This window comes from Colobus angolensis, unplaced genomic scaffold, assembly GCF_000951035.1.
Source record: "Colobus angolensis palliatus isolate OR3802 unplaced genomic scaffold, Cang.pa_1.0 Scaffold132, whole genome shotgun sequence".
Taxonomy (NCBI): domain Eukaryota; kingdom Metazoa; phylum Chordata; class Mammalia; order Primates; family Cercopithecidae; genus Colobus; species Colobus angolensis.
The window spans coordinates 425333-437992 of NW_012114400.1; the positions used below are offsets into that span (position 1 = coordinate 425333).

Consider the following 12660-nt stretch of genomic DNA (forward strand, 5'->3'; position numbering starts at 1 on the left):
GAGACTTCGTCTCAAAAAAAAAAAAACAAAGTTGGGGGAAGAACAAGAAAATCCAAGTCCACCAGCCTCATTGTAAATAGACAACTTGCAACAAGCCAGCCAAGTATTTGCATAATATATATTGTGAGAGCCTGCCAGTGGCCTCTTCATTTTGCATGGCATTCTGAGCGTGAGTTATGCAGGGTTGTGTGTGAGAAACTAGATGCCTCTTTACTTCTCTCCATTGTGGCATCCTGTATCAATTCCCTCTGTGTGCATTTCTGTTTCTTAGGAAGGAACCTCAAAATTTGCAAACCTGGACAGCAGTGTGAAAGAAAACCAGAAGCGTACCCAGAGGCGGCTGCAGCTCCAGAAAGACATGGTATGTCTGGCCCTCATCTTCCCTGACAGCTCACAGAGGAGAAGGGCCATTTGCGGCTGGGCTCCCACATGGCACTGGCACCTTCAGTCAACAGGGCACCCAGGTTTCCAGAAAGGGTCTCCCATTCTCTACCCTATTTGTTCTCAGCAGCCCTAGGAGGTCTATAGGAGAGAGAGGATTACCCCCATTCAACCAGTAGGAAGTAAACACTGGGTTGCAAATCCTGTTTTCTGGCAAAGTTGTTTTCTGAAGGTGAGCGGGAGTTTATAGCAGGTAGACTTCCTCCCTCTTGCAGTCTCTTCCACCCCCTCCTGCACTGAGAAGCTGCTCCACCTTGGCCTGAGGGCCTCCTGAGCTTCCTACTGTAGTTATCTTCTGATACCTGGTGACCAAGGAGAAAGAGTGTCTTCTCCACAGGGCCCTGGTCGTTGTACTCAGAGATCCTTTCATTTGTTCTAAACCCTCTAGTCATTGCCCAGCTCTCCTTCCTAATCCCAAGGCTAACCAAATCTTTATAGTTTTCAATATTTAAAGGAGCGTCATGCCTCCCTCCTGAAGACTAAAAGATAGTTATTATCAACTTTAACTTCACTTTAAACTTCTGACTGTTAGCATAAAGTATGGAAGACCAGAGGGAAGAGATTAGAGACTGACAAACTCTAAGTATTCTGCTTTAAGAGGATTTTCTCTTTCTTTGGAAAGCTGAGCATAAGTAAAAAGTGTTTTTGAATGATAGGACTCTTCTGCAACATGAAACCTATAAAACATTCACAGTGTTACAAACTTTTTTGGTTGTTCAAAGGCAAGCTAAAAATAGCTATTACCAAAAAATAGATTATTTTAGGACCGGATGAGACCTTGTACACAGAATGGGAAGAACACACTGCAGCTGACAGTGAGTTCCTGAAGGACAAAACCCTCATTGGTATGAACCTCACAAAGCAGTTCTGGCTGAGGAAGCAGCCAGCCTCATGTCAAGTAACCTGGCTTTACCCTGGTTGAGACTTTGTGTTCCTGCCAAAATTTCCAGAATTAGCTCGATGGGATTTAGGATAAGGGATCCATGGGGACCCCTTTTTACTTTTCCTTTAGGATGGTTAGTGCCTTGGTGGCTTCGTGAAGAAGAGAGATGATTTTGAAAGAGATTTAGTGAAATGAATATAGTGTATCCCTGCAGTTGTAGGTAGAAGCGCCTTCACCTTCATTTCCAACTTTTTATTCTGGAATAAGTGTAGATTTACAGAAAAGCTGCAAAGCTAGAAGTTCAGTTTCCCTCATTGTTAACATCTTCTCAAACCATAGCACATTTGTCAATACTAAGAAACTGACACTGGCATAATACTATTAACTAAAATCTAGACTTTGGATTTCACCAGTTTTCCACTAGTATTTTCTTTCTGTTCCAGGACCCAATCCAGCATTTTGTTGTCTGTCATCCCAGTCTCCTCTGGTCTACGGCAGTGTTTTCTTGACTGTTTTTTATTACCTTGATGGTCTTAAGGAGTCCATCCAGGTATTCTGTAGAATGTTCCACAGTTTTGAGGTTGTCTGCTATTTTCTAGTGATTAGACTGAGCTTCTGGATTTTTAGAAAGAATATCACAGAGTGCAGTGTCCTTCTCGGCATATCACATCAAGGAGTGAATGACTGGTTTCTGTGTGCCGTCTGGTGTCATGTTGATGGTGATACGAATGATGGTGACCTTTATTACTTGGTTAAGGTAGAGTTAGCCAGGTTCTCCCTTAGAAGTTACGTTTTTCTGTTTCGTCCCTCTATTCTTTGAGGGTGAGTCACTAAGTCTAGCCCAAGGGGTCATTTTAATAGTGATGCCCCATACTTTTGTGGTACATACTTCTCTGTGTGCAACAGCCAGTGGTGAGGCATTGACTATCCAGTACCATTCCAAACTACCAGAAATGTCCCCATGCTCTGAAAGAGAACAAATATCCTTCTCATTTGAGCCAAAGCAAAACGTAAACCCCACTGTCAACACTTTTGAACAGATGTATATGATCTGGCTTTGAGGCTTGGTTTTCATGATTTCACAAGGTAGACATTAGATCATGGAGTTTCTATCCTATTTGTGTAGAAATGTTAAAAATGTTATTCATGGAGGATAGCATCACTGGCCCCCAATGCATGGCCTTAAATACATCCATTTGCTCCAGCTTGAAGATTCCTAAAACGCTTCGACTTTTCAATAACAATAAAGACAGTTTTGCTTTGGTTGCTCTTCAGGGTGTGATGCAGGGAACTGTGCCCTACCTGGGCACCTTCCTGACTGACCTGACCATGCTTGACACTGCCCTGCAGGACTACATCGAGGTGAGTTCCATGTGAGTGGTGTGATTGGGCCTGCAGCCTTCCTTCTCACTGGATACCCCAAAGAGTAATTAACTTCTCTTAGTATCTTTTGAAGGTCCAAAGGTACATGGCATTGTGCTAGCTGCTAGGAGGAATACAAAGAATAATACCAAACACTAACACCAGAAGTGGCTCAAAATCCAGTGGAAGCAATAATATATCAAAATAAGCAGTGAACAATAGTAATAATAGAAATTCAAACAAATGCGTTGAGAGAACACGGGAGATCACAATTATTATTATTTTTTTGAAATGGAGTTTTGCTCTTGTTGTCCAAGCTGGAGTGCAATGGCATGATCTTGGCTCACTGCAACCTCCGCCTCCTGGGTTCAAGCAGTTCTCCTGCCTCAGCCTCCCGAGTAACTGGGATTACAGGCACCACCATACTCAGCTAATTTTTTGTATTTTTAGTAGAAACGGGGTTGGTCTCGAACTCCTGACCTCGTGATCTGCCCGCCTCAGCCTCCCAAAGTGCTGGAATTACAGGCATAAGCCACTGTGCCCAACCTGATTTTTGTATTTTTACAAGAGACAGGATTTCACCATGTTGGTCAGGCTGGTCTTGAACTCCTGACCACAGGTGATCCTCCCACTTTGGCCTCCCAAAGTGCTGGGATTACAGGCATTGAGCCACCACACTCGGCCCACAATTAACTCTTATGAGGGGTTGTGATGAAAAGGGCTTATGAAGGAGTAGGTTTGGGTTTGAACAAGACTTTAAGGCCAGGCGCAGTGGGTCATGCCTATAATCCCAGCACTTTGGGAGGCCAAGGCAAGCGAATCACCTGAGGTCAGGAGTTCAAGACCAACCTGGCCAACATGGTGAAACCCTGTCTCTATTAAAAATACAAAAATTAGGCTGGGCACGGTGGCTCACGACTATAATCCCAGCACTTTGGGAGGCTGAGGCGGGCAGATCAAGATGTCAGGAGTTCGAGACCAGCCTGGCCAATATGGTGAAACCCCATCTCTACTAAAAATACAAAAATCAGCCAGGCATGCTGACACACACCTATAATCCCAGCTACTCAGGAGGCTGAGGCAGAAGAATTGCTTGAGCCCGGGAGGCGGAGGTTGCAGTGAGTCGAGATCATTCCCCTGCACTCCAGCCTGGGCGACAGAGTAAGACTCTGCCTCAAACAAACAAACAAACAAAACCAAAATGCAAAAATTAGCCGGGCATGGTGATGGGTACCTATAATCCCAACTACTGTGGAGGCTGAGGTGGGAGAATCACTTGAACTTGGGAGGCGGAGGTGGCAGTGAGCTGAGATCATGCCATTGCACTCCAGCCTAGGCGTCAGAGTGAGACTCGGTCTCAAACAAACAAACAAACAAACAAAAAACCCCCTCAAGACTTTAATGTTGAGTAGGACTGCTTGGTGGGGTAGGGAGTTAGTCAAATTTGTGATTTTTCAAACATGCTTTTCTTTTTGTGTTGCTGTTTTCTTTTGTATTGCTGTGGGGTATTTTTCTCTCTCTCTGTCTCTTTCTCTCTGTGTCCCCTCCCTCTTCCTCTCTGTTGCCCCTCTCTACCCCCCTACTCCCTTCATCCCCCTCTTCTCTGAAAGGGAAAATACGTGAAAAGTCAGACAAACAACTTGTTAGTAGCAGCAATAAAATAATAAGTGAAGAAGAAATTTCAAATTTGAGATGAGATTGAAAGATTGCTTGTATATTTCCGCATATCCTACCCCCTGGTTATCATATGCAACCAGCCTGCTTTTACTGTATCTTAATTAGAAGAAGTAGAAGTTATTTTGCATAGATCTACTTACCTTTGGATTTGCCACAGTGTTGAGGACATGTTTATTCATTTTGTATTTCCTGACCTCTGTGTCTCTTCACATCCTCTTCCTCAGCTTATCTCAGGAAACACCCATCAGCGTTGGGGAATTTTGGGGAGTAACCAAAGATTGAGAAGTTAAATTCAGCCTACTGAGAATAGGAGCTGAGGGGATGAAGAATTGAAACTTAACTTTTCATGATGCTATGGAGAAATGACTTCCCTTTTGATAAACCATATGAGTCAATGACCATCTGTTTTAGTTGCTTTTGGTAAGGGAAAAAAGTGTAATGGAATATTTACTCTAGCTTTTATCTTTACTGCTTCTGCAAGTGTCTTTGGAACCTGATTTGTAATTATTTATCATTACTATTTTAGTTGGTTTCAGACGTTTCAAGAGAAGACTTTCTGCCTATCCTGCCTTTTAATAATAAATTAAATTTTTTAAAGCAAAACAGGACTCTCTTCTTCCACAGTAGCCATAATTATAGGATCATTGATAACTGTGACTTTATCACCCCTTTGATCTATTTTAATGTGACCTACAGCAACATAAGGCTGTGTTTTAAAGGAGCTTGGTTGGTCACTCTTTTTATTAAAATTTCTTTCAGGGTGGACTGATAAACTTTGAGAAAAGGAGAAGGGTAAGTAGAGTTGATTGGCTGTGGTTTTCTGTTTTCCTTTGTCTGACCATGAAAAAAATGAAATAAATGGGGACTTAAGTTTCTTTGTAGAGGCAGAAAAAAATGAGTTAGCACCTATTGAACATTTATCATAGACCATTTTGCTTGGCATGCTCCTATACGTTATCCTCCACTAGCCTTATGAGGTGGGGTTTATCATCCTCAATTCAAAGGTGAGGAAGCTAGGACTCAAGAGAGTTAATTACTGGACCAGAATCTCTTGGTGGCAAAGCCAGGGTTCTCATCCTGTCCTGATGCACCAAAGCCCACACTTCTTCCCTGCCCACTCCTTAACTCCTTTACAATTAGTTTCAGCAATAGCAGGCTCACCCCTATAATTAATAACAGTATATTTTATACTTGAAGATTACTAAGAGAGTAGACTTTAAGTATTCTCCCCACAAATAAATATGTAAAGTAATGTGTATGTTAGCTTGATTTAGCCATTCCACGGTGTATACATGTTTCAGAACATCATGTTGCACATCATGTTGCACACCATAAATACAAACAATTTTTTAATTTGCCAATTAAAATAAAAACCAGGTTTACCCTATTAAGGATAAGGGGTTTCTGATGAGTAAATGACATAGAAGAGTTAATAAAGATGGTAAACTCTTGTGGGTCTACTCGAGAGAGGAAAGGAAATAGTCTTCATCTTAGGTATAGGTAGTTATTCTTTTCCTTTCCTGTCAGCATAGGAAGGGGTGCTCAACATAAATTTCAGTCTTTCTGTGGACAGCACAGTTCTGAACTGTGCTATTCAAGATAAAACATTCTTGAAATTTTTCTGTGATTTTTATATTCAAATGGTATATTTAAACAGATATTTAAAAGACTCAAAGGAAAATGAATGAGCAAAATAATAACTTCACTCTGTAGTAGTCTCATTATTCTTTAGTTTCACATTCCACAAATATTGACTGTCTACTTTATGTAGGGGGTTTGGGAATTACAGCAGAGAAAGACCAGAGCTCCCTGCCCTCATAAAGTTCACAATCCAGGAGAGAGGTAGACAAATAAATAGGCAGTTGTAATACAACCTGACAAGGGTTTGTGAGCAGAAGTCGAGGGTATTAGAGAAGTATATAGTTGGGGTATCTATCTACAACTTGTAGGGCCAGAGAAACTTCCAGGAGAAAATGACATTGAAGTTAAAACCAAAAAGGCATAGAAGAGCTAAACCAAGCTGGGCTCACCAGTAACAAGATACTAACCTGGACAAATGTAAATTTTCTGTCCCTTATAGATGATCCTTTTTTCTTTAGCATGATGGTAGATATTCCTTGAGGATACTGAGACCAAGGGCTGAGGTCATTGGACGGAAAGTTAAGATTTGGAGAATCTGCCAGTTCTTGAGTTACTTCTGTCATGTCCTGTAATGATAATAAATTCAGTTATTGCCTCCTCAGTTCGCCTCTCTGTCATTTAACTTCAGAATAACCCTGGTTGGTAATCTCTTTCCTTTTTAGACTAGGATATTAAACTTTTGGAAAGTTTGACTATAAAACCTAAACCTAAAGCTTATATCCATTGCTGACTTAAATTTTTTTATTGAAACATCCAAAGAAGTATAAATAATTTTCAACATAATTATGTACTTGCCTCTCTGTGAGTTTTAAAAGACTTAGTTAAATGATTTAGTGGCGTAGTAAAAACCCAAGGATTCAGGAAATCTAAACATTCAATTTTATGAGACCTAGGACTGTTTAGATACTCAGCCCTAGCAAAACTTATTTATTGAGGGATAAAGGTTGAAGAAGATGGGGACGGGGAACTTGGGAGCTCCCTGATTAAAGTATTCATTTTCTTTTTAAGAAATATGAATAGAAATTTTTCATATATTTATGAAGTACTTATAACCTTAAAAATCATTTTTCTATTCCAAAGATGAAAGTGAAAAAGAGAAAAAGGAAGCCACTGGAACTTTACATAGTGGCCAGTTTGGGTTGCTTTGGTAGCTTGTTTTATTCCTATAAATTGCTTTTTCAAGGAGAAAAGAGGATTAAAAATTAAAGCATACAAGGACTTTGGAGAGTTTGAGTTAGCTCCTTTATTTTTAAGGAAGCAGTATTTCAGAATCCTCCTAGATGGTTTTCTTCATCTTTTATCCTAGTGTGGTATATTTTCATGTTGAAAAGATCTATATTTGGTTGGCCTTATTATTCAGTCTTTTTTTTTTTTTTTAATTTTTGGTATCCTGTCTGCTTTAGGAATTTGAAGTGATCGCCCAGATAAAGCTCTTACAGTCTGCCTGCAACAGCTACTGCATGACCCCAGACCCAAAGTTCATCCAGTGGTTCCAGAGGCAGCAGCTCCTGTCAGAGGAGGAGAGGTGGGCTCACCTGTCATTCATCAGGGGAGAACTGAAGCACTGGCAAGAAAAATGGTGCATTTAATACCTCACTGGGTCGTTTATTCAACAACTATTTAGTGAGCAGCTGCTAGGTTCCAGGTCCTTGGTTTTCAAAGGCGCATGGTGTGGCAGGAAAAGCTGAGGTGATAGCATCAAGATGGACTTTCCGACTCTTCCTTGGCCACTGATTTACCTTTGTAACCTTGAACAAGTCATTTGTTCCTCCCTATCTTCAGGATGCTCATCTGTAGAGTGTTTGTTTGTGAGGCGTAACTAAGATCTTCTGTGGGATTGCTTTGTTAGAATGCGTGTCCTTAGCGTTATCACCACCACCATTGTCACTGTGTTTGTCATTCCTGTTAATTGATGGTACCTTTCCAGGGAGCTTTCAACCTAGAGGGGGTGACAGACTCATGAGACATTGAAATATGATGGGTAACTACATTGCTGCAGAACCTATGGGAAGAATTGGGGAAAATAAGGAAAATATAAAGGCATTAATATTTAGGCTGGGCTGTAAAAGAGAAACAAGATTTTGCCATAATAACAAAGAAGAACTGGAAAATAACATTCCAGACCAAGACAGAACACAAGCAAAAGCTTAGTGGCCTGACATGCTTGGCATTTGGAGGAACAGTGATAACTCAGGTGTGGCAGGGACACAAGGAACAGTTTCAAAATAGTAGGATGGGCCTAGAAAGGCACGTTCACTTGAGTGCCCTGCCCGCTGGCCCAGCTCGTCCCTGTCCTGTAGCCTGCTGGTTGGCAGATTGGTCTGCAGGCCATGTGTGGCCCACTGCCTGTTTTTACATTTTTAAATGATTGGGGCGAAAAAAACAAAAAAAGAATATTTTGTGACATGAAACAGTGATTTGAAATTCAAATTTCAGTATCTACATAAATAAGGTTTTGTTGAAACACAGCCCATTCATTTACATCTCATCTGTGGTTGCTTTCATGCCTTAAAGACAGAGTTGAGTATTTGCAACAGAGACCATATGGCCCACAAAGCCTAAAATACTATGTGGTCCTTTACGGAAGAGGTTGGCCCATCCCTACCCTAGCCCTGGGAATTTCTTTGGAAGTTTATCATACGGGAGAGTGAAATTGACAGCAAAATAAGTATTGACAAAAAAAAAAAAAAAATGATGTTTAGAGAAGTATTAGAATGAATTAATGACAGCATTTGGATTCAAACTCAGGTTTGCCTGACTCTACAGCCTAAGTAAGCTCTGAAGATGGCTGTATGATGTCGGGCACCCTTCCCCACCTACCCAGTAACGAAATACATCTACTGTCTAGAGCTACAAGCTTTCGTAAAAGACACTTGGAATCACATATAAATTCCTCTTGTGCTTGTGTTCGTTATACCTGCCTGGCAGATAGAGGTCTGAACCTGGAGCATTTTAAATTGAGGATGTTTTGGCAATTAAAAGATTAAAAAAATATATTTGTAGGCCACCCTGGCCAATGTGGTGAAACCCCATCTCTACTAAAATAAATAAATAAATATATATATCTTTCTCAGTAATGTGATTGCCTATGTCTATTCATTGAAGAGCAGATAGATTACAAAAGTCTTTTCATTTTCTTTAAATAAAACTAAGTCATATGTGCATGTGCACAAACACACACATACAGAACAGTAGGAAGGAGGTAGTAGAGAAGAAATAGGAGGGGAAGGCAGTAGAGGAAGGAAGATTATTCCCCTGGCCTAGCAGTGGGATGAGAATGATCAGAATGGAGTTAGTTTTTGATGCTGCCAAAATGCATATATCCTTGTATTTGAAGCACGCAAAATTAAATAGCCTCAATCCATATGCCAGTGGAGGTGAGGGAGGAAGCACGTAAGACAAATGTGTCAAATCGGGCCATTAAGTCAGTACCCCCTGATGTTTATGATAGAACAAGGTTTGTATATATCTTTACTTTGAACAAAGAGCCTTCTCTAAAACAAAACCAGCACATCGTATGAATTTAAATCTGTTTTTCAATTCTCTAACTTTGACCTCATGGAGCCCCCTTCTCTTTCTCAGCTATGCCCTGTCATGTGAGATTGAAGCAGCTGCCGACGCCAGCACCACCTCGCCCAAGCCTCGGAAGAGCATGGTGAAGAGACTCAGCCTGTGAGTGTCCCCCAGGGGTTCTGGGGCTCCAGGAGGGTCCCATCAGAGTCGTGAGTGGAGATATCTTCAACAGGATGACCTTGAGCCAGGGTGAAAGTGAAGAGCACTCCGCTCATTTGTTAAGCTGTTTATCCTTCTGTCATGAACTCAAAGCATTTGCTAAGTTCATTCTCCCCTGCCTTCTCTGTTGTGAATCACCATCTTCTCCTTCCTGGATCACTCCAATAACATCTTCACTGTCTTCTGGCTGCCCCTTACCCAACCATTCATTCTCTACTAAATAGCTAGGTTGTCTTTTAACATGTACACCAGATTATGTTGCTTCCTATGTAAAAACCCCTATAGCTTTTATTTTAAAATAAAACCCAAACTCCATATCCTGGTTTACTAGGCCTTACGTGATTTAACCTGCAGCCTTCTCTCTCTCACAGCATTGCCCTCTGTTCACCAGTGTCGAGGACGTTTGCACTGGCTGTGTCTGGCCTGAGATGCTCTTTCTTCATGGCTAGCTCCTTCAAATATTAGCAAAAATGTTATGTGCCAAGAGAGAACCCTTTCTAATGTTGCTGTCTACCCCTCATTCTCATTCGTGTTAGCTGCTTCTTCCAGTGGAACGTAAGCAACCTGAGAACAGGAACCTTGTCTGTCATGCTTGCAGTTGTATTGCCTGAGGCCAGCAGTTTGAGACTAGCCTGGACAATGTAGTGGGATCCTGTCTCTACAAAAAAATCACTTCAAGTATTAACTAGGCATTGTGGTCCATGCATGCATTCCCAGCTACTCGGGAGGCTGAGGTGGGAGGGTTGCCTGAGCCCAGGAGTTCGATGTTACAGTGAGCTATGATTGTGCCACTACACTCCAGCCTGGATGACAGGGCGAGACCCTGTCTCTAAGAACAAAACAAAACAAAACAACAACTATATATATATGTGTATATATGTATACATGCATACTATATGTGTGTATATGTGTGTGTGTGTATGTATATATATATATGCAGTATCTAGCTTTCAATATGTGCCTGAAAAGCCACCATTATTTTTAATGAAATTAATTAGTTAATATCTTTTTGAGGATTTGAGGGGGATCAGGATTCCGACTGTCTTTATGGGCATTTGATAGTTTCCAGCACTGTCTCTCCACCTACCTCAGTGAGTCACATTGAGACACAGAGGCAGGGATGGTACATGACCTCGATCGAGTGTTACCATGTCCCCGGTGTAACATAAAGACCTCTGTTGGACATGGATAGCAAGGTCTCCCACCATCAGCGGCCATGCAGGCTGCTACCTGCCATCAGGTGATATGAGGCATTGTGGATGGGTTGGAACATGCGCTTTAGTAGAAAGCATCTGGAAGATAATCCTATGTTTTGCTCACCCTCTCTTTGTTCAGATGACTATTCTGGCCCTGCTGAACTCTAAATTTATGAGCTTTTGGAGTCAGCTCTTGAGGACATTTTTCATAGTATCTTGCTCTTTTCATCTTTACAGATATGGGGGAATGAACTACTAAGATAATCTGAGGGGACTGACCATGCCTTGTCAGCTGGTAAGACTGGCATGTGCACAGGGAATCAGCTCCCTGATAGAGGAGTCCAGACATGCAGGGGATCCTGGGTGTCCACTCTGCTAACTGAGGCAGCAGAAGGAATTGGGAGCTTCTGGACTCACGATGGCGGTCAGAGGTTCTTAAGGAAAAAAACAAAAGTGCTCAATGCAGGCAGGCCTAATCCTGAGTGCCGCTACCTCTGTCCTCCTGCCTTCTCCCCATCCTCATTTCTATGCTACTGCTTCTCTGTACTCCTCTCCAAGCCCGGGATCTATATGTTTTGTGGTGGGTGTTGTAATACCTCTGGATCCTGTCTCTTCACTGACACAGACAAGTGTTCAGTCCTATGAAAACATTTACTGTGAAATCCAGAGAGGGCAGGACTGTGAGGGTGCTATGTCCTTCACAAAGTGTGGTAGGCACTCAGTACATCTCTTACTAGTAAAATCTTGCTGGGATAACCCTTGGTATCTGCAGTTGAGTTTGGGCATCTGTTATGAAAGGAGGTCATATGCCCCCATCTTATTTCTTGTACATACAAGGGTGTTTGCATACCATTATTTTCAAAGGGTTTCATGATCTTCTTAGCATGTTTACAAATCTGGGAAATGTATTTTTGCTGTTCCCATATTTAATGGCTCATCATCCAAAGAGGTTGGGGAAAACTTTGGGTGCTTAGGCCTTGAAAGTCAGAGATGCCTGCTACTGAGTCAGAATGACCCTTCACAAAACAGGACAAAGCAGGACCTTATTGAATTGTAGAAATGGAAGAACGCTAGAGACTCTGATGAGATAATGGATGGAGGACCACTAGTTGACATCCTTCAAAGATCTACCTTGTAATTTATGGAGCGGTAAGACAAGGGCATTATTTTTGCTTCTGTGGTCAGAGTTTAGCTCATACCCCTATAGTCCCTGTGATGCCTGAAGGGTTATAAAAGGAAGACATGGAAAATGGGGCTGGAGATAGCAGGGTAGAGATGAGGCAGAGCAAAAATATGCTTGAGCTCTTGGAATTCAAGCTTATAATTGTGAAAATATTTAATAAAAAATCAAGTTCATCTTCAATGTTTCTATTATTGTTATTTTATAGTCAGCACTTGTTTAGGTTCAGCCCACTTGCTAGTTGTCTTGCATGCTGTTCCTTCTTACATCTGACTCCTGCCCTCCTTTTACCACTACTTGCGGTATCATCAGTTAATGGTAAACCCTCTCAGTAGTAGTCTGAGAAAGTCTTTATTTTGCTGTCCTTCTTGGAATTATATTAGACGGGTATAGGATTAAAAACTTTTTCACTCAGCACTTTGATGATATTATTCAGTGTCTTTTGACTTCCGTGGTTGCTTTTGAGATGTCTGATATCTGCTTAATTACTTTTCCTCTGTCTTATGTTCCCATCCCTGTTGCTTTCTTTCTTTGTCTTTCTTTCTTTG

At 41.5% G+C, this 12660-nt stretch overlaps 1 protein-coding gene across 6 annotated transcripts in view; it reads left to right on the forward strand.

Annotated features, from left to right (window-relative positions):
- Nucleotides 1-12660, forward strand: part of RGL1 (ral guanine nucleotide dissociation stimulator-like 1) — a 295913-nt gene that overhangs the window by 264869 nt on the left and 18384 nt on the right. For 5 of the 6 annotated variants that reach the window (XM_011934156.1, XM_011934152.1, XM_011934155.1 and 2 more), the window contains 5 exons: nt 272-361; nt 2600-2686; nt 5123-5155; nt 7408-7529; nt 9587-9676. In XM_011934156.1, the coding sequence (XP_011789546.1) occupies nt 272-361; nt 2600-2686; nt 5123-5155; nt 7408-7529; nt 9587-9676 (422 nt within the window). The remainder of the gene's footprint in view (nt 1-271; nt 362-2599; nt 2687-5122; nt 5156-7407; nt 7530-9586; nt 9677-12660) is intronic. The other variant, XM_011934157.1, reaches the window with a different exon arrangement.